The 21,965-nt window shown below is 55.7% G+C and overlaps 1 protein-coding gene across 1 annotated transcript; it reads right to left on the bottom strand.

The window, feature by feature from the left end:
• Nucleotides 1–7,975: 7,975 nt before the first annotated feature.
• On the bottom strand, nucleotides 7,976–21,284 carry CCDC80 (coiled-coil domain containing 80; the record flags this gene model as incomplete). Its single annotated transcript, XM_029074630.2, has 7 exons — nucleotides 7,976–8,597; nucleotides 9,422–9,502; nucleotides 10,473–10,576; nucleotides 13,304–13,452; nucleotides 13,753–13,889; nucleotides 16,088–16,244; nucleotides 19,812–21,284. Coding segments are annotated over 7 exons (2,448 nt in total), but the record flags the coding sequence as incomplete, so codon positions are not given.
• Between the last annotated feature and the right edge of the window lie 681 nt (nucleotides 21,285–21,965).

The following is a 21,965-nucleotide window of genomic DNA, read 5'->3' as shown; positions in this document are numbered from 1 at the left end:
TCCTCCCCCTTAGTTTCTTCAGTCAGTCAATCAGTCAATCAATCGTACTTGTTGAATGATTACAGTGTTCAGAGCACTGTACTAGGCGCTTGAGAGAGTACAATATAAAAATGAAACAGACACATTCCCTGCCCATAACAAGCTTACAGTCTAGAGGGGGAGACAGACATAAATATAAATAAGTAAATTACAGATAAGTACATAAGTACTGTGAGGCGGGGCAGGAGGATGAATAAAGGGAGCTAACCAGAGCGATGCAGAAGGGAGTGGGAGAAAAGGAAAAGAGCGCTAATCAGGGTAGGTCTCTTGGAGGAGTAGTGCCTTCAGTAAATCAGTCCATCATATTTTTTGAGTGCTTAGTGTGTGTGAAGCACTGTACTAAGCTCTTGGGAGAGTATAATATATAAAAAAACAGACTCAATCCCTACCAACAGTGAATTTACAGTCTGGCTTTTAAGGAGGGGGAGACTAATTTTCTGTTGTGTATGAGGAAAGAGGGCATTCCAGGCCAGAAGCAGGAGGTGGATGAGAGGTTGCTGATGAAATAGATGATAGAAAGGTACAGTGAGAAGGTAAGCATTAGAGGAGCTAAATTTGCAGGGCTGGGTTATAGTAGGAGAGTAGCGAGCAGAGGTAGGAGGGGGAAAGGTGATCGACTGCTTTAAAGCCATGGGTAAGGAGTTTCTATTTGATGTGGAGATGGAACATCCTGACTCTCCCAGCTACAGTCCATACTTCATTCTGCTTTTTGGATAATTTTTCTAAAAAAACCACTCAATCCATATCACCTCTCTCCTCAAAATCCTAAATGGTTGCCCTTTCACTTCTGCATCAGTCAAAAATTCCTTGCCACTGACTTTAAGGTATTTAATCAGCTCACCCTCTCCTACCTTATCGGGCTGATCTCCTATTACAACCCAGCCCACACACCTCTCTCCTCTAACACCAACCTATTCACTATGCCTTGATTTCATTTATCCCATCACAGATCCCTTACCCACATCCTCCCTCTGGCCTGGAACTCTCCCCACCTTCATATCCGACAGACCACCACTATCCCTACCTTCAAAGCCCTCGAAAATCACATCTCCTCCAAGAGGCTTTCCCTGAATAAGCCCTCACTTCCCCTATTTGAGCTACCTCCTTTATCAGCTGTGCTATTGGGTTTTTGATTTTTTATACCACACCCACAGCAGTTATGTACATATCCATCTGTAATCAATTTTCATATCTGACTCCCCATCTGGTCTGTTAGCTCCCTTTGGGCAAGGATCTTGTCAACTTATTCTACTGAATTTTACTCTCCTTAGTACTGAAAACAATGATCTGCACACAGTAAGTGCTCAATAAATACCACTGATGGACTTTCCCATCACTGTTTAGAGTACCATCACTATCCCTGTCTTCCAAGTGGCCACCTTGGCATTATCCTTGACACCCTTCTCTTTCAATACTACAGTTTCATCTGTCACAAAATCCTGTCAGTTTTTTCTTCCCAACCTTTCCCATATCCCTCATCCCTCCTTTATCAGCCAAACGTTCACCACCCTGGTCCGGGCCCTTATCGTATTCTAGTAAGCCTACAGCATCAGCTCCCTGCCTCCATTCTCTCCCCTCTCCAATCCACACCTCACACTACTGCCTTGAAAATTTCACAAAATGCTTTACTTCCCACATCTCCCCACTCCTCAAAAACCTGTCTGTGACAAGCAGAAACTTCTTACCAAAGGCTTTAAGGTACTGTCAGCTGTTTTCCTACTGCTTATTCACTCTCTTCTCTCACTCCTCCTTAGGTATCACACTTTCTTCCTCTCAAGCCAAGTTAGTCACAGTGCCTCATTCCAATTTCTATTGCTCTTGTCCTCCCTCCAGCCTGGAGCTTCCTCCCACTTCAAATATGACAGACCACCATTCTCCCCATCCTCAAAGCCCTTCTGAAATCTCAAATCCTTCAGGAGGCTTTCCCCAGTTCATTTAAAATCTCCCCTGGTCATCTTCCCTCCCCGGCCTCCCAGTGCTGCTTAGTCTTTCTGCACTTCCTAAGCTCTTGGGTGCTTGGCTTCTGCCCACAGCTCCCTGCATTTATGTACCTATCTAATGATTGCTATTACTTAAAGTACTAACTGATATTTACATATCCCTACCTATTTTATGATATTTGTTAAGTGGCTACTGTGTGCCAGGCACTATACTAATCAGTCACTCGAACTTTGAGCACTTATGTGCAGAGCACTGTACTAAGCACTTGGGAGAGCACAATACAACAGAATTAGCAGACACGTTTCCTCTCCTAGTGAGCTTACAGCCTAGAGGGGGAGCCAGACATTAATATAAATGAACAAGTAATTTTATAATATATAATTTAAAGATATGTGCATAGGTGTTGTGGGGTTGGAGTTGGGATGATTATCAGATGTATCAAATACTAAGCACTGGAACAAGCCAATTAGATTGGACTTGGTCCATGTCCCACCTGAGGTTCACAGGTAACTGAGGCACAGAGGAGTTAAGTGACCTGCCCAAGATCTCACAGCAGACAAGTAGTGAAGTCAGGATTAGAATCCGGGTCCCACTGAAACTTGCATGGGGCTGGAAGCCAGGGCACTTCGCCACAGGCATGTAATGCATAAATGTATTTCTCCCATATGGGAAGAGTGCATGAATGGGAGTTGGGTGCTTCACCACATGCAAGTAACACATAAGGGAATTTCTCCTGAGTGGGAAGCATTCATGGGTGGGAGCTAGATGCTTTGCCACGTGAAAGTAATGCAGAAGTGAATTTCTCCTGAGTGGAAATTATTTGTGGGTGGAAACTAGAGGCTTTGCCACATGTGAGTAACACACTTCCCCCAATGGGAAGGGTTCACAGGGGCTGGGTGCTTCACCATGTGCGAGTAATGCATGAGTGTATTCCTCCCGAGAGGGAAGTTCAATTTGCCACGTAGAATTAATCTTGCATGTCTCAGCCTTTTTGACCTGATCGCTCCCTCTCGCCGCGTCGATCCTCAAACCCGTCCCTGTGTGACAGGGTGATGGGGTCCCTCTCCCAGACTAGGCTTTCAGAGGTTTGAAGGCGGGGATCATGTCTACTAACTCTATTGTATTTTCTCAAGTGCCTAGCACAATGCTCTGCAGATAGTAGGCGCTCAGTAAATAGTATTGATTGACTGACTGATTTTGTCTCCAACACCCTCCTAACTGTCCCTATCCTGGAGGTCCAGGCATAGCCCAAACATGATTCTGCCCAGGATCTAAATGCTACTCTCCAGGACAGAAGTTTGGGTTTGAAGACTTTGGGGTTGACCCCAGGGGAGTAACTCAGAGTCTAATGATCTGAAGGACAAGTGGTCATCCTCCGACCCACAAGGCTCCCTGGTCTACCACAAGGGCACTGTCTGTCCTGACAATCAGGAGTGGTTAGGGGGACTGACTCCAGTCAGTAATGACTCCATTAGTGGTTCTGTGGGAGACTCTGGTGTCTTGAGGTTCAGGGGGCTGCAGAGACAAGAGGTGGATCCCAGTAAGAGTCCCAGGAGCCAGGAGCCTGGTCTCGGTCAGCTGCTGCTCTGCCAAGCTCTCCCAGGCTGCGCTGGGCGTTGCTGATTTGTTCATTTCTGGCCCCACCCATCATCCCTCCTGCGCGAGTCCAGCGGATTCCAGGCTGTGTTTTTTGCCGGGCTTGAGGCTCTGTTCCAGGTTTCTTGTTCCCAGTCTCTGGAGGTGCCAGCTGCTTTACGCCTTTTGAAGAGCTGTGGCCATCTGTGGAATGGAAGAGGTTGAGCTAACTCAGAGGACTGCAGAGTCATGGCAGCAGGGAGTAGACTGGGGGAGAGGACTGAGGGATAGGATGATCAGAAGGACTGGGGTGGGATGGGCTGGGGAGCAGCTGATGGAGGAGTGGAGCACACAGTGAACAAGAAAATGGGGAGCCAGGGGAACAAAGGACCAGAGAATGGACAGTTGGGGGACCAGAGAAATGGGAGACCAGGAGGACCGGGGTGACCGGAGGGACTAGGGGAGCAGGGTGACTGGGGATGTCAGTGGAGTGGGATGCCTGGGGTGATTTCCAGGAGGAAACAGTTTGGACAGTGAGAAGGCAGCAGCACCCATGGGTCCATTTTCACCATCACCTCAAAACCCAATCCCGTAATAGGCTGTTAGAGACCAGCCATGCTGCTCTCACTGGCTGGGAGTCTTCCCAGATCCCAGCTGTGCTAGGCTAATCTGGGGTCTCAGGTTTCTCTGCAGATCATCTCATTCCAGCCGCCCACACTCAGATGCATGAGATCACACTAAGCGCCGTGCCCAGCTCAACCTCTCTCTGGCTTTTGTGACTATTCGGTTTCCGGCCTGTCTGCCCCCAGCTGGTACAGAGAGGGCACCGGGTCACTTTATGTCCTGTTTCTTTAAGTGCCCAGGCTCCCACTGTCATGACGCTGCCACCCAGCTGCCCCCAGGGATGTGCATAGGGTTGGGTGGTCCCAGACAGATTTGGCAAAGCGGTCTGTGTGACATCATCACGTACTGCTGTGTGTTTGCAATGCAAATGACTTCATGTGTGCGCATCTGTCATGGGTTCTTATCTTGGCTCCACCACTTGTCTGCAGTGTGGCCTTGGGCAAGTCACTTCATTTCTCCGGATCTCAGTTACCTCATCTGTAAAATGGGGATTAAGGCCGTGAGCCCCATGCGAGACGGGAACTATGTCCAACCCGATTTGCTTGTATTCATCCCAGCACTATTATAGTGCCTGGCACAGAGTAAGCGCTTAACAAATACCACAATTATTATTATCATTAGTGTCTTCACCAGGTTCCTTCCACAGCAGTGCAGTAAATGCTGCACTGAAAGGGTGGGGACAAGGTGCTCCTAGATGCAGTGTTGGGGATGGGACACTGCCAGGCATAGGGTGTGGATGGGGCTCTGCCGGGAATGGGGTGGGAGTCCAGAGAAGCACACAGCCACCCTTTGTCCAAAGAGCCGCTGCACACTCAGAAGGGATGAGGAAACCGTAGAGGCCTGGCTGGACATTGGGTTTCACCACAGTGTTGGTCAGCCCTACACAGCCCCTGGGGCCTCAGTCCCACCCTGACCTCAGCCCCAGCCCCACCCTCACCCCAGACTGGACAATCTGCCCAGTCTTCACTGATCTGGCTCTGCCCTGGAGACTCGCTCAGCCCAAGGAGTGCCATTCTTTTTGACTGGGTGGTTGCCCGGCAGTTCTCTGGCAGACCTGCCCATCGCCTTGGGAGCTTTTCAAAGCAGAAAGAGGAGAGGTTGGTTTTTGCTGCTGTGTGGTCCAGATTGGTTTCTCCTCCCTCCCTAACCCTGGGTCTGGCTGAGGTGTCTTAGAGGGTTCACCCCCGGTCCTTCTGTCTGCCCTCCTCCCCACTTCCAGCTGCTTTGGGCCAGTGCAGCCCTAACGCCATCCTGACTGGTTGTGGTGGTCCTCTGCCCAGGTTGCAGTCCAGAGAGGTTGTGGCTGAGGGCACTGAGACCTTGGGGCACCTGGAGTCTTTCCTTTCCAAGGCCTGACTGGGCATATTCTTCCACATCCATTCCGCATTTACTCGTCCGGGATCGGATGAGCCCAAGACTCATGGCCAATGCCATCCCCCTACCCCTGACACCACTGGCTGGGGTTCAGGGCCCGGGAAGGCCAGGGGTGATTGGGGGAGGAGACAGTGTCCAAGAACGAGCTCAGCAGGGAACTGGGTGGGGGCCTGCCTTCCCCATCCTGATCTGATACATGTGTGACTCCACAAAGCTCCCTCTGTGCTCAGAGTGGGGAGATGGAGTTTATTTTTGAGGGGTTAGGGTTAAGTTTGGGATGTGACTCTGAAAGGAGTTTGTCAGGCCCTCTGCAAGCTGTTATGTTGCTTTCCACACTTGGGTAACTCCCAGGACTTCCTGACTCCAGCAAGCACGTCCAGGCCAGGGCCAGGGCCAGGGCCAGGGCCTGAAGGTTTGTTTGTGCTTCATGGAAAATTCCTTGTCTAGCCCCAAATCTGCCCTGGGAAACAAAACCCATAGAGACTATTCCCTCCAGGTGGGGCTAATACTTTAGGACCCTCAAACCTGTCTCAGAGATCCACAGGAATGCTAATGTTTAAAGTAAGATTTCCTAGCTGAAGGGTGGAGTCTTGGGCTTAGCCCTCAGCCCTGTCCCCCCATCTAGCTGCCCCCTTGGGGGCTTCAGGGTATTCCCACTGCAGGTTGCCTGGTGTCAGTGGGAGGGGAGCAGCCCAGAACCCCCAGACCTAGGTAGAGGCTTCCAGACTGGAAGATCCAAGGTTGCCAGGAGGCCACGTACAAGGGTGTGATTCTATAGGAGAAACCCTGTCTGCCCAGCCTTCAGTTCTCCCACTTGGAATCAAAGCTGAAAGTGGCAACAGTAAACCTAATCACTGTTAAAAAACTAAAGAACCAGCATCGATCTACATCTTTGAGGTTAAAGCTGTCCTACAGGTTTGAGGGTGAGGCAAGTAACTGGTGGCAAGTTTGATCAGTGGGTGGGTGTGACTGGTAAAATCCCTCCCACATTCTGAATGGGCAACAATTGCCCCTTGCTGTTCTGGTGAATCTTTTACCCATAATCCCTGGTGCCATTTTCATTTCTCCCTGTTGGGGTCTCAGTCATCTCCAGGTTTCTGCTCTTAGCGGTCTGCCCTTCTCTGACTGAAAAAGTAAGGACATTCTGGTCTAGAGAGGTGGGCACTCAGAAGGGAAAGGACTGAAGTCTACAGAATCATGAAGAGCGTGGACAGGATCAACATTAATTAATGAATTCCCAAGCCACCAAGAAGAAGGGACTTAGAGAATCTAGAAGTTGGAAAAGAGCTACTCCTGCAGCAGTAGATTGTAAGCATGTAGAATTCGTTACCGCAGGAAGTTGTACAGACTGAAAATACCAGCGAGTTCTAAAGGCATTTGACTATGTTCAAGGTCAGGTGGTCCGTAATGAGTTTCTAGAGAGAGAGTCAGGGATGGAAAGGGGAGAGTCAGATGCATTGGATGGTCTTTGCTGGATCCCTGGAGGTCAGAAATGGAAAGGGGAGAGTCAGGGTGTCAGATAGTTCATGTTGGGCACCAGAGGAAGGGACGGGGGCTGAGAGAGGAGAGTTAAGGGTGTTGGACGGTCCACGCTAGGTCACTGGAGTCACTGGAGAGAGTGACAGGCGCAGAGAAGGGAAAGGTCATGGTGTTGGCTGGTATTTCCATTGAAGCAGTAAAATCTCTGACCCTTCACAGATAGCCACATGCAGCAGCTGCTCTGAGTGGTGGACCCTGGGTGAGGGGGTCAGCTCCTTCTGCTTTGGCATCTTGGCCATGGAGTGCCACCCCCTGGCAGGACTAACCAAGGTAGTGGTCACACCGCTCACTCTTCCACTGTTGGCAAAGCAGCACTTTGCCTGAGTTTTTGACGTGTTATTTTTGTTGAAAATCAGGACACCAACCTAAGCTTAGAAGGTGGAGGGGAGGAAGGGGGGAGAAGAGGGAGGTCCCCCAGCACTACTGCAGCTTTCCCCGAGAGCCAGGAGACGGAGGTAGGGGGGAGTTGCCCAGTGCCCCACTGCCCTCCTGCCGGCGCCCATAACCCGGGCCCCTTTGGCAGAATAAGAGAAGTAGGCCAATTACGGACTGCTGGGCCGGCGGGTTAACACAAATCCTCCTTGCACAGCAAGTTTTACGAATGGAACTCGAGTCTGGACCGGAGTTTTCCTGAGCAGTTTTTCAGGTTGAAATTATGTTAAGAATCAGTTTTCTCACTTTCATTCTCTGAAAATATCCGTGCCATGTGCCTCTGCTGATTTTCTTTAGCCTTATTCATAATTTTCACTCCATTCCAGGAAATACTTGAAACTAAACCTCACTGACAGTCTGTTACCATAAAAATAATGTTCATTCCTGAAAGAAAGAGGTACATCATCTCTTGGTTTTCAAGTGAATTACTCAGCAACAGAGTGCCCTCCGGTTTCAGGGATCAAAATAAAAAGTCTTTATTGCTTAAAGCTTCAGTGCTACTATTTTGAAGTATTTTATGTTCAGAGACTCATGCGCTTCCAAGGAGGCAGAGGTCTGGTATTTATTTAGCCTTGGGTGAACGCTGTAAGGAAAGGCGGGGCGGTACAGGAGACTTGGAGGAATTTGTGTAAGTGTCTGGCCGTCCGGCCACGTGTGCCTTTACGAGCGGCAGCGGGTGTTGGCTGGGGAAGGGGACCGGGGCAAAGGTTAAATAGTTCTTTCTGTTCAGTAAGGGTATCCGTGGGGGTACCCGTCATGGTGGCGATAATCGTCCTGGTAACCGTCCTGATACCCTTGGTGATAGCCATGGTAACCGTAGCCGGCGTATTCGTCTTCTGGGCAGCGCATCCCCAGGGACTGCTGAATGGCCATTTCCTGCCGGCGGAGCTGCATGGAGTCGATGAGGTCGTACACGATCACCATGGACCACATGGGCGAAGGGTACCACGACTTGACGTTCCCATCCTTCCCGACCAGCAGCATGGAGAAGTACTCCGGGCTGACTTGGAAGTAGTTCCGGATGTCCTTGACCAAGTGAGCGGGCACGTCCTCCCGGTCCACCGTGGCACTTCCTATGAGGGGAGGGGGCGGGAGCAGTAGATGTCACCCCACCCTCCATCCCCCACCTCTCCAGCACGTATATGCACATCTTTACTTCCTATTGCTTCCCCCTATCTTTTCACAATTTTACTCTCCATCTCCCTGCCTAGATTGAAAGATTCTTGGGAGAAGGGAGCGTGACTACTTACTCTACTGTTCGCTCCTCAGTGCCGAGTCCAGTGCCCTGCACGGCGTAAGTGCTCAATAAATACTACTGATTGATGGATCTCGGGGGCCCAGCCCCGCAGAGGACCCATAAACAAAGTTGAGGCAGAGGCGGGGAAGGCCTAGGGGTGAGCTCAGCCACTGAACTTGAGAGTTAGGGGCTTCCTGATTGAGACTTTAAAGCTTGTGCTCACAGTCATTCACCAGGAACCTGAACTAGACCCCACTGGGGGATGAGATGGTGACCATCGTATACCCTCTCTGACCCCTGCCCACCCAGGCCCCTCTCTTCTCTCCATCTCTCCCTCCCTCCTCACTTGCCAACAAATCTGACAGCAGGTCCTCCCTACTTGATTGTGGCCACAGTCGATTCGAAGAAGGGAGAGAGTGCTGTCGGGAATGCCTACAGGACTAGCTGGAGCCACGAATGGGCCCCGTTGACCCCTGGCTGGTGAATGTGTCAAAGCCCTCGGCTAACAGCTTCCAGTCCCAACCCACCGACGGGACCCCTAGAGGAGGCGGCTGACGCTCGCTCGCATGAGGCAGCGTGGGTACCCGTCGGCCAGCGGGAGTGCGCCGGCCGTGGAGCTCGGCACTTTTGGGCGGGCCGTATGGAAACACAGAGTCTCACCGTTGATCGGGAACAGCTCCAACACCCCTCCGACATCCTCACCGAGGCCCAGCAGCTTTAGGACGGTGATGTGGCGCAGACCTGAGGAGAGGTGAGAAACACAAGTGTGAGGGAGGCCCACACAATGGAAGCCGGTCCCACCACCGCCGGCCCCTGCTGGCACGAGGCAGGAAGGAAAGTTGCCGTCCAGTCGGCAAGAGCTGCGATGGGCTGAGTTGGGTGAAAATGGGATTTTTACAGCCCCAGTCACGGAAACGTGGCTGCGGCTTCTACGAGTCTTCGGAATGACTTCAGGGAGGAGGGAGATGCAGGGAAGGGCCAACCATTTATTGGCATCTATTGTTTTGCAGACTGAAATAGAAAGGGCTTTGTTTTCAATGTGCTTCTAATTTTCAAGAGTATTTCGTGGCTGCTCTGTAAATTTGAAGATGACATCATGGTGGGTGAAATCCAGGCAAGGGTGTGGCTGGGGAGGCCGGAGTGGACCGGCGGTCTCCGTCACCCTCTGCTCCCCCCCCAAGATTATTCCCTGTTGTAAATTATAATAATTATTATTGTGGTATTTGTTAAGCGCTTACTTTGTGCTGTACTAAGCCGTGGGGTAGGTTCTAGATAACCATGTTGGATACGGGGCTCACAGTCTATGGGGTGAGAGGACAGGTACTGACTCCCCATTTTACAGATGAGTTAACTGAGGCACATTGATATTAAGTGACTAGTCCAAGGTCACACAGCAGGCAAGTGGAGAAGCTAGAATTAGAATCCCGGTCGTCTGCCGCCCAGGTTTGCGCTATCATGTAGGAGCTGTGCCTATACTCTGGGGGCTGTGCAGAGAGGTCAGAGGAAGCTAGGTTCCCAAATCCCTTGGGTACTTTCATGGGCCTCAAGGATGGGATTGGGGTGGTGCAGGTCCATCCCTAGACCCGGAGTGTTACCCTGGGGCCCACAGAGTGGCCGCGTCACAGGAGTGTGTGGCCAGGACTGCATTTTGGCAAGTGGAGTTGGGAAAGAAGTCTCGGGGGGTAGGGAGGGGAAAGTGGGAGGCACTCACCAAAATTGCAGGCCTGTCCCGTGAGGGCGGAAAGCTGCTGCGAGTAGGCCCAATCCTCATCGTTGGGAGCTGAGATCACCAGCAGCCGTCGGCGCCAGCGGAACCTGCGGATGGAGGGAGGGCAGGGGTTACTGCCAGTTACTGCCGGAGGGAGTGGGCGTGCACAGGGGAGCCGAGGCTGTGGCCAGGAACCTCCGAGGGCCTGGGAACCTCCTGGACTGCTCGGGACCTCGGCCCTCCCTTCCCTAGATTTTTTTTCTTTCCAGGATCACTGACCCTGTCTTTGTAACTCTGGGCCTCGGGGGCTGCTCCTGGGATCCCTGGGCCTTAGTCAGTGGTCAGTGGTGAGGACAAATCAGGGGACAGGAATGGCTGCTGGGTTGGGAGTTTCCAGGCTTGGCCATGCTTTTTCTCAAGGTCTGGAGAGCCAGTTCCTTCTACTTGCTGATCTCCAGCCCAGGCTCGTGGCCTGCTGATCAGGAGGGTCTGTTGCCCATGGGGATGTTCACAATCTAGTAGGGGAGGCAGAGGTTGAGGATGCTGAGGACCAGGAGGATAAGGAAGAGGCAGAGGAGGAGAATAATCCAAGGTGGGACAAGGGACAGTTTCATGCCCGAGTCTGGTCCCCCACTTAGCAGGCAAGGCAGTGGGTTTTGGCTAGGTGGAGGAATGGCAGGGCTTTGGCTAGATGGCACAGTTGCTGATTTCCTTGCTGCTCCCCTCTCCTCCTAGTCCAGGCTTGGGCAAGAGCACAAAAGCCTTGGGGGAAATGGCCGGTCAGGACTGAGGGAGAAAATGACAGCCTGGAGGAGCCCTTGTCAGACAGAAAGGGCCAACTCAGCAATGGCCAGGGGAACCCCGCCAGGCTGTCTGAATTTCCTGTGTTTATTTTCTCCAGGGAAAGGGAAGTTAAAATCAGCACTCAGGAGAGGGAGAGAGTGTGTGTTTGCCCTGGGGAGGTGGGAGGACAGGGCTGCTCCCTGGGGGGGGCGGTGCCAATCCCTGGCAGCGTCATCCTCAGTTCTCCCGGGGACATTGCCAGGCTGGCCCTGAATTGGCAGACCCAACCAACCAGCCCTCCCCAGGGGAAGGGAGTCGGCCCAGGTAGCTTTTGTGGGCCGAGGGTAGGTTAGCTTGTCTGCTGGGATAGAAAAGAGTGAAGAAACCCCTTGTGTGGGTCTCCCGTTCTGAGGACAGCCCCCACCCTGGCCTTCACGGGGTGTCCAGGGAGTCTGAACAGGTCCTCCGAGAACCCAGCCTCCTCTCCTGGTCCTGTCGGTCCCCTGGCGGTGGCTATGGAAGATCAGCAGCCACAGGGGGGCACGTCACACAGCCCATTGACGTTCCAAATCTGAAGAATGGCGGCCCTCCGTTCGCACCTGAAGGTGACAGCAGGGGGGCCCCCGGGGGCACGGCTGAAGACTAGATGGACTCGAGTGTGTGATGAGCCCCAATCCCGATCCCCGCCAGCCTTCAGCCTAGATATACCTCCTTCTTGAGAGGCTGTTCTGTTCATGGGACCGGTATTTGGGCAACGCTCACTCCCTTCTTTCACTAGCACTGGGAGCTGCCACTCCCCAGCAGAAGATTTTCCTTCAAACCCACTCACTACCTCGGCTTGCGATCACAGTCTCAGCTGGGGATGGCTGTGGTTCCGGCAGGCGAGTCCGGAGTACAGCAGATGGGGGCCTCATCCGAGGTGTCGGTCTGGGGCCTCATCCGAGGGCCTGAAGGAACCTTCTGCTTGGGGAGCCCTCACTGGGACCGGGGCCTGCTCTCTGTACAAGGTTCCCACGGGACCCCTCCTTCCAGCCTGGGCCAGTCCGCAGCCACCCACTGAAACAGGACCAAATCGCTCATCTTCACTCCTCGGGGACTCACCATCCCTCTTTCCTAACTTGTGAAAAGCTCGCCCTGTGGAGGGCAGTCAAGACTGCAGAGGCATCAAGTTAGTGGGGGAAGCAGGGACAGGGAAAGAGATAGGTGGGCTTGATGATGAGGGTAACTCTGTCTTTTACCCCTACTGTATTTCTCTCATGTGCTCAGGACAGTGCTCAGGACACAATCAATTGTATTCATTGAGCGCTTTCTGTATGCAGAGCACTGGACTAAGTACTTGGGAGAGTTTAATGCACCAGAGTTAGTAGACACATGCCCTGACCACAATGATCTCACAGTCTAGAGGGGACACGGTAGACCATCAGCTCCTTGAGGACAGGGATCATGTCTACTAACTCTACTGTCCTCTTCAAGTGCTGAGGATGGGGCTCTGCACACAGGAGGAGCTCGATAGATACTATTGATTAACTGATTGATTGGGAGTGAGGAAACACTTATCTCCCCTCTGAGTTGGATCCTGGCAGCACGTGTGCCAGGGACTGTGACGTGGCAGCCCTCAACAGTCACTTTCGGCCCCAGGCAAAGGCTCCACCCCCAACTCCGAGCTGGGTCGCGCTCCCCAGAACCGAGCCTGTAAAGAACCAAATGCCTCTTGCGGATGTCCCTTCAGCTTTCCCCATTCCAGAATTGGTCGCCCGCTGTGGGAATGTGTGGCCCTGAAAGCACTCTGGAGGGGACTCAGCACTGGGGGACAATTGGCCAAGGGAGAGTGACTTAACCCAAGGGCAGCGAGTCATGGGCTGAGCCCGGGAACAAGCTCAACAACCCTCAAAGCAGCACACCTCCAGGGAGCAGGAAATCAACGTTCCTGGCTGCAGGGCTAGGGTGTCGGTCTGAGAGAGGATGACTGTCAGTTGGGTTCCCTGAACCACGCATGCTTGACCACCAGCCAATCAGTCTCAATCCCTACATGAGTGAGAAAGGGGTCTTACCTAGACAGGAAGTTCTCCAGTGATTGCTTCTTGTTCTCCTTGCAGAAGATGCCTTCCTTCTTCTGCTTTTCCATATCTTTGATTCGGGATTGGAAAGTGTCAATCAAATCAAATACAGACTTCATTGCAATGGGCACTTCATAGTATTGCTGTTTGAGGGAAAAAGACAGCTGAGTCTATGACAGATCCAATAGATACTATCAAATGACAGGGATGGAGGGGTGGAGGGGCCGTGGCCCATGGGTTTGGGAGTTTGGGGGGCTTCATGTCAGAGAGGGGAAGAATCTCACTGTGGGGGATTCCCGCTGGAGAAGGCGTGGGCTGCCGTCTGCAGGCTCGGAGCAGGGAACCCCCTCGACGGCCCCATCCGGTTGGTAGTTAACCTTACATGGGAATGGGTGTGTCCTCCTCCCCCAACCCCTCCCCCCCCCAAAGAACCGAGGCTTCACCTTGACCCGTGTGTCAGTGTCAGTGAGCACCATGAAGAAGTCGTTGTAGGTCATCCCATACTCTTTTCGCAGTTCGTTGATGAGGTGCTGGTCTACCAGGTCCTCTTCTTCTACCACCTTCATGGGCTTCTCGTTATCTTAAAGCAGGGAGATCACAAATGAATGGGGTGGAGGTCGCCTCCTGGGGGGGGGGGGCGGAGGTATGGGGAAAGAGAGGCAGACAGACAGAATCCTCCAGGAGCTCCATGAAGCCTCTTACTCATCTTGGCCTCACCTTCACAGGCTGGCCTAGGGGCATGGGGGCCCAAATTCCTCCCCTCCTCTGGGGCAGGGGAGTGTGCACCAGAGACCGGTGACTCCTCCCACCCTCGATGAGCTGCCAGTTGAAACTGAGCACAGACTCCCTGCCCCTTTACTCTCACCATTTTTAAGTGAAGAAACAGTCTGTAGATAGATTTACCCACCCAGGCAAAGTAGCTAAATCCTCTGGTTTCTTCCTGCTCAACGACTCCTGGATCCTCTCCTTCCTCTTCCCATGAACTGCTTCCACCCTAGTCTAAGCTCTTGCTACATTGTGGTCAGACTACGGTCTCTGCCTCCTCACTGGCCTCCCAGCCTCCGGCCTCTGTCCCTGCCAATCTTTACCCTTCACTGTTGCAGCAGCATGGATCTAGGATCGCTTTCCTGAGGCATCACCCTTCTCACCTCTCTCTGCTGCCCTGGCAGCTCCATCAGCTTCCCATTTCCCTCCGACCGGGGCAATGGCTTCTCATGGTCGATTTCAAATTTCTCCAACAACTTTTCTCACTGTAACTGTACGTTCTCTTCATCTACTACTCCCCAGTCTGCTCTCTTCATTCCTGCCAAGCTCACCTCCGTGCCTTTCAACTCATACCCCTCCTTCCCCTCACTCATGCTACTCTCCTGGCCTTGAATTCCCTCACCCCAGCTAATCCATCAGACCCCAGCTCTCCCTATGTCCCAACCCTTTAAAAATCCCACTTTCTCCAACAAATCTTCCCCAGTTAGCTGATGGGGTGTCTTAAAGCCAATGGTCAGGAGTATCTGCTGGATGTAGAGGGGAATGGACAACGATTGGAGTTTTTGAACAGTTGAGTAGCCCACACAGAATGACATTTTAGAAAAGCTGCCTGAGCAGCAGGGTGAGGTAGGGAATGGAGATGAGGGAGACCAACAAGGGGGTTGATGCACTACTCAAGCTGGGCTCTGATTTGGGCCTAGACCGGTGTAATGGTTGTTTAGATGAAAAGGAAGGAGCTGATCTTAGAAATGCTGTGGAGGAAGAATTGACAGGATCTGGTGACAGACTGAATATGGGGACTTAAAGAGAGAGCAGAATCAAGCACGAAGCCAAGGTGAAGGGCTTGAGAAACAGGAAGGATGGTGGGTTGACAACTGTGATGAGAAAGTTAGCTGGAGAAGGTAGGGAAGGGAGGATGAGGAGTTGAGGTTTGGACAGAGTGAACTTGAGGTACTGGTGGGAAATCCACTCAGAGATTTCCTAGAGGCAGGAGGAAATGCAAGATTGTGGAGAAGAGGAAAGATGGAGGCCTGCGAGCCGGATTTGGAGTCATCTATATAGAGGTGGTAGTTGAAGCTGTGGGAGACAATGACCTCCCCAAGGGAGAGAGTATACATGGAGAAGAGAAAGGGACCCTGAACAGAGCCTTGAGGAACCCCCACAGTTAGGCAGTGGGAGGCAGAGAAGGAGTCAGTGACAAAGCCTGAGAAGGATTGGCTACAGAGGAAGGAGGAGAACCAGGAGAGGAGTGTGTCAGAAAACAGATCAAATCAGAGAGCCACCCAGAGAAGAGAGGGGTCCACAGCATCCAAGGTAGCCAAAAGAAGTCCTGTGCCTTCTGCGTCTTTCTACACCTCACTTCTCTTCTCGGGAGAACCTCAGCTCATTGTCCCCACCAGGAAACTCCTGCCTCACTTCCCATCAGCGAAACCTCCTGCTAATGACCCCAGCCCTAGGAAAGAGTGGGCCAGGCTGTGGCTGGCTGAGGGGCTGAGGATGACCACTGGCTGAGGGGGACCCAGGCTCATCAATGAGGCATCCGGGGCCCCGGCAGAGCCACCAAACTCCCTCGGCCACCTTCCCTCTGGTGGCTCCTGAAAAAGAATGCCCGGCAGCGCAGATGAGGGGACCGAGCCCCTTGCTGGTAAGTGCCATATTTTAATTATCCTAAAGATAGTCAGAATCCCTTGTTTTGCTCAAGAGGAGCTCTCTGGAACAAGCAGACCGTCCCCTACCCCTACAGTGTGGGTCCTCTCTCCGAGACTTGGAGAGAAGCTAAAGAAAAGAACCCACCAAGCTGGAAGTGGTCGATTTTCATGGTGCCGTTGTTCATGGGGCCGAACACGGTGATGACAGAGATTCTCCTTGTGGCCATCTTGCAGAAGCTCTCCAGATACTCATCACGCTGCTGCACGTACATGTGGTTCTCAGCCGAGGGCGCTGTGATCAGCTGGCAATTGTCAAACAACAAAAGGCAGGTTACCGGAGGACAACATGGCGAGGTGGAGTGGGCAGATGGGACTGCCGGGACACTCGGCCACAGTCACATCATTCTGGCGGCAGACAGCCACCCTTGCTCTCGGGCTGTCGGCACTCGGGGGAGAGGGGGAAAGGGGGAAACCCAAATTCAGCAGATCCATCAGTGCACAACCAACTGGTTCCCAGTGCTTGGGAAGCTGCTGCTTCACAGCAGCTGACACCTTGCATACAAGCATACATGCATGTGCACACACAGACACAAAAACAAACACACACACACACGTACAGAGTTGCATTTCTGTACATACGTTTTTATGTTTGCTTCCTTCTACCTGTAATTTTGTTGTTGTTGTTGTGATATCACCACTTGATGGCAAGCTCCTTGAGGGTAAGATTGTGATCACTAAATTCTTATTGTCAACTGTTAGGGTCCACTAACTTTCTTGGCAACCAGTGGTTTGACTCAGTGTGAACTCTCCCAGCAACCAGTGCTTCCTGACCGAAGGGCATGACAGTTTCTGGAGGAAGAGTCAAAGGACCATGTTGGAACCTACAAGCTTCTATCCAGGGTCCAGTGGGGCAGTTTCTGGTACTGGGCTGTGGACGTCCCAGAACTCAGGCATAAATTTGGTGGGAGAAAGAGGAGCTTACAGTTGTGCTGTATGTTAGGAGTCTGCTCATGAGTCATGGTGGAAGTCAGCGGTGGGCAGAGATGGAATGGGGGCAGGGGGGAGAGTGCCCAGGTACTGGGTCCTTGGAAATTTTCTCCCTCACTCCCTTGCCTGGAGGGGGTGAGGGCAGAGGGCATTTGACTCTTTGCCCTAGGGTACTGATCAGCCAACACTAGAATCAGCAGTCCCGGGGCTAGGAAGGAGTGGGTGGGGCTCTAAATCGCCTCAATGGCCCTTCCTTCCAGAGGGGCAGGCAGATCTCCCTTGTCTTATCTGCCCTGACATCTTCCTCAGGGGTCGCTTCGGTCACGCCTTGCCTGTTCCGGCCCCACTCGAGCCTGGCTCAGAAGGGGCAGAGAGGATGAGAGCAGGGAGCAGAGGCAGGGGAGCACTCTCCGGACTGGGCCCCGGGCCAGTTGTCCCCATCGCTGCCCCCCTCATTCGGAAGGGTCGCTGGCTTGGATCTCCAGACCAAAAGTCAGTGGCGAGTGTTTTGAGAGTGTTTTCTGGTCTGGTGCCTATCCACAGGGTCAACTGGCCTACTTGGCAGCGCCAAGGGGAAGAACCATCATCGGTCAGCAGATGCGCCTCGGTCGGCCCTGGCCAGTGTGAGCTTGGCTCATTGGCTTTATAGAGCAGTAGCCAAGGGCAGCCCCCTCACCGCCGGTGGGCCAATGCCAAGATCTGGACCCTCTCATTTGTCTCACACTTCCCCTTGCCTTTTGTAGGCCCAGGCCCAGGGGCTGTCCACCCAGTATCAGTCTGTGCCCTAGACGCTTGGCCAGAAGGTCGGATGGTTCTGGGTGTGTGGGCGCTAGCTACTTTGTTTCACCCAGGAGGCCACGTCCTGGGCCCTCCAAGGCTCAAGCGAGCCCCACTGCAGCCAGCCCCACTGGACCCCAGGCAGACGCTTGTTGTGTTCTGGCATGGTCCTTTGGCTCTTCCTCCAGATGCTGTCATACCCATCAGTCAGTAAATCTGGGGGAGGGAGTCCCATAGTGAGGGTTTGGGAGAGTGCGCCAGCAGCAAGACATCTGCTACCACCCCTCTGGGAGTTGTCCCACAGTTGCTTCCCTAAAGAGTGGGAGGCGGGCCAGGCTGGCCCATGGCTTCCCCCCCCCCCTCTATATTCCCCCCCCCCCCCCCAATTAGCGCTTTCTCCCCTGAGCAGAGCAGAGGGGTCGAGGAGTGATCTGGATTATTCAGGCACGAAAGCTTGACTTTTGCCATTGTCTTTGCTTTGCCTGAGGGGTCAGGACTCTTGGAGTGGGGCCCGGGTCGATCAGTCCGGCGGGTGCAGGGCCGTGGCCCTGTTGGTGTGGAGAGTCGATTTTTCTGGCCTGAACGGCCTGGAATGACTCTGTCTTGGGATCAGATAAATGGGAAAAATGCTCAATCCCCATTTCCCTTTGTGCCAAGTCGATACGCCCGGGACTCGGGGAGACCAGTAGGTTCCAAGTCCTTGTGACGCTGCCGTCTCTGCTGCTTCCCAGGGGATCTGAGACTTTCCTGGCTGGTGTTCTCATCTCATTCCCTTGACCCGCAGGTCTGCTAGACCAAAGCAACCCAGATGGCTGGGCCTGAGGCAGGCGACGGGGACAGGGGACAGAGAGTGGGACCAGATCCCATCCTACTTTACATGTCAAGTCACTCTCCTCTTTCTGCTAATGCTGACCCGGCAGGGTGCCGGAGACCCTGCCAACGAGTCATCAGCAAAGCCTTCCATTCCAACTGCAGAGACCTTTGGCTGGGGCTGCTGCTGGCCAAAGCTGTCCGAGAGACGCAGCTGGGTTTTGGGTCCCCATGGGATGGAGAAAAGGAGGAAAAGGAGGGAAGGGCAGGGAGGGATGGGGAGAGGAGAGGAGGGAAGAAGGGAGAAGAGAGAGGAGGAAGGGAAGGAGTGGGAAGCAGGAGAACAGCTCGAACTTTTCTCCAGCTAGCTTCCTTCGGGCTCGTTATCCCTGGAAACGAGCTGAGGGGAAATGGTTGTCCCTGGGGCGTCCCCTTGGCCCCATTTCTCCGGCTAACCTTGAGTTGGGTCTGCCATCCTGGAGGCAACAGCTCAGGTCAGAGTGAGGGGAAGGGCTCCTGGGGAGAAACGGCACCCGAGCGGCCCAGGAGCCTTGCCGACAGCCGTGACTTCCCGTTCCCTGGTGTTGATGCCTGCTCGGCAATTCCCTCCTTACACCACACTGGCCCTACTGAGCCGGTAAGGGGAAAGGTTACGCGCCCCAACACATCCTCACACTCTCTTATGCACACACACTCACACACACACACACACACACTATACTCAGTCACGCTGACATGCACTCACACTGTAGTCACACCCAAACTGACACCTGCACTCACACTCCACACTGTCACACACAAACCACATTCGCATATGCTGGCATGCAGTCCTACATATCACACTCAGTCTCACGCACTCATACCCCCTCACACAGACACATCACATTTTGTCACTTAGTTCATGTTCCGTCCGTCTCAATCTCTGTCTCTGTTTCTCTCTCTCAAGCCCCTTCCCTTCCCAGCAGGACCGTTCCATCTTCCCATCCGTCTCCTTCCTCCCTCACTTTTTCCTCCCTGCTCCTTTTCCCATCCCATTCTCCCCCTCTATTCCCTCCGGCCCTCCCTCGCTTCCATCTTCCCTCTCCCTCCGCTCTTCCCCCCACCCTGTCCTTATTCCCTTCGCCCTCCCCCTCCTTCCCTTCCCCTGAAGCCTAAACAGCACCTTCAGAGTTCCCACTGCGCTTTCTGAACCTCCCACCGGCCGGCCCCGGGACATCGGCTCCTGCTCCTGGACCCATCCCCGGCTCCTGGACCCCGGTCCCAGCAGGACCTTGGGCCCTGAGGAGGTTACTCACAATGAGTCTCCTTTTGCCTTCGAAGAAGCCCAGCAGGTCGGTGGCCGTCTTGGGCGGGTGGCGCTTGGAGGCGGGCTGGGGGCCCCCACCACGTTCAGCCTGGTTCTCCTTCTTGCCACGTTCCTTCTCCTGCTTGCCCTTCTTATCCACTTTCTTGTCAGGCCTGTCACCCTTGGGCAGCTTGTCAGGCCTGTCGCCCTTCAGCTTCTTCTTCTTCTTCTTCTTCTCGGCCGCCGATGCCGCCTTATCCGGCCGGGCCTGCTTCTTTGGCGGCCGCCCCCCGCCCTCGACCCCCGCCCCGTGCTCCGAGCCCGTCGGCCGGCCCTGCGGCTCCTTGGGCAGCCCCTTCTCCGCCCCCGGCCTCCCGGGAGGCTCGGCCCGGGCCGGCGGGGGCGGGCTCGGCTCCCTCCGGTATGGCTGGCCGTCCGGGGGGCGGGCCGGGGAGCGGGCCAGGGGCGGCGACGCGGAGCTCTCCACGTCAGTGACCCTGCTGGGCCGCCGGGGCCCCCCAGGCGGCCGCTTCCGGGCCGGAGGGTAGAGCTCGGCGGGCCAGGCGGCGGCCGGCCGAGCGGTCCAGGCCCTCTGCGTGGTCGGCGCCGGGGCGGGGGCCGTGCCTGAGGAGGGGGGCTTCGATGCCGAGGTGGTGGCCGCCTGGGGCGGGGCTGGGGGGAGGGTCGTGGCTCTCTGGGTGGGGGGCACGGGGCGGGGCGGCCCCGTGGTGGTGGTGGTGGAGGCCGGCCCCGGGCCTCGGGCTCGGCCGCCTCCGGCGGGCGGGGCGGGCCCCCTCCTCGGCACCTCTTTCCTCCTGTGCTCGCTGCCGGGGCCCGCCCGGGTCCCGGTCCCCGTCCCGGTCCCGTCGCCGGTCCCCGTCCCGGTCCCGATCCCGTCGCCGGTCCCGGTCCCCGTCCCGGTCCCGAGGCCGGTCCCGGCCGCCGCCCCCGGGCCGCCGTCGGCCACCACCTGGCCCTCGACGCCGGCCGCCTTGCACTTCTGGACGAAGCCCTTCTGCCGGATCTTCTCGATCTTGCGCACGGGGCCCCGGTCGATGAGCTCGTAGAGGGCCTCCAGCCGGACGGGGTAGGGGTAGCGCTCGTCCACCTGCAGCGTCTTCTTCAGCAGCACCATGCCGAACTTGCCCGGCTCCAGCCGCAGGAAGCCCATGAGGGCGGGCACCAGGCCCGGGTCCAGCGGCCGCTCCAGCACGCGGCCCTCGCTGCTGATCCTGCGGACCAGCGCCGCCTGGCGGCCGGCCGCGTGCAGCAGCACGATCTGCTGGACGTGCCGCTCGGCCAGCTCGCAGTAGACGTCGTCCTTCAGCAGGCTCATCATCAGGCGGTAGTAGCCCTCCGAGGCGTCGGGCGCCGAGATCACCCACACCCGGCTCTTGCCGGCGAAGCCGGCCAGGACGTTGGGCGAGCCGGAGCCCGACGGGAACCGCGCGCCCCGCGCCCGGCCCGTGGCCCGGCCCCACCGCCCCGACGGCCGCCCCGGAGCCCCGGGCCGGGGAGGCGCCGCCGCCGCCGCCGCCATCGCCGCCGCCGCCGCCGCCGCCGTCGCCGCCGCCGTCGCCGCCTCGGAGGGCTGCCGAGCCCGGGGCTCCCTCACCCTAGCCGCCCCCGCCCCCGCCCCCGCCCCCGCCGGGGGGCCCTGTCGAGGCCGGGCGGCGGCCGCCCCGTCGGGGATGTGGGCCCGCGCCGGGGCCTGCGGCAGGGCGCGGGGCGGGCCGGGAGGGCGCCCCCCGGTGGCGGCGGCCGGAGCCTCCGGGGAGCCGCAGACGATCCACACGGCCAGCAGCGTGGCCAACCCGGGGCCGCTCATCCAGCTCATTGCGGCCTCCGCTGCGGGCGGGGCCGGGCCCGGTGGGGACGCGGGAGACACGGGGGACACGAGGGACGGGGGACAGACAAGGCCGGAGAGCGAGCGCTGAGCCCGAAGGGCGGGCCCCGCCCCCGCCCCCGCCCCCGCCCCCGCCGCGCCCCCGCCGCGCCCCCGCCGCGCCCCGGAGGGAACGGCCCCTTCGGGGACCTCCCTCCGCCTCCCGCCCCCGCGTCTCCCCCGGACCCCGATCCCAGCCCTTCCCGCCGCTCCCCGCCCTCGGCCCGCGCACTCCCCACCCCTCAACGGCCCGACGGATCTTGCCCTCGCTGTCGGGAC

Source organism: Ornithorhynchus anatinus, chromosome 11 (genome assembly GCF_004115215.2).
Source record: "Ornithorhynchus anatinus isolate Pmale09 chromosome 11, mOrnAna1.pri.v4, whole genome shotgun sequence".
Classification (NCBI taxonomy): domain Eukaryota; kingdom Metazoa; phylum Chordata; class Mammalia; order Monotremata; family Ornithorhynchidae; genus Ornithorhynchus; species Ornithorhynchus anatinus.
Note: the sequence above shows the minus strand (reverse complement) of the source record. Positions and strands in the feature narration are given on the sequence as shown.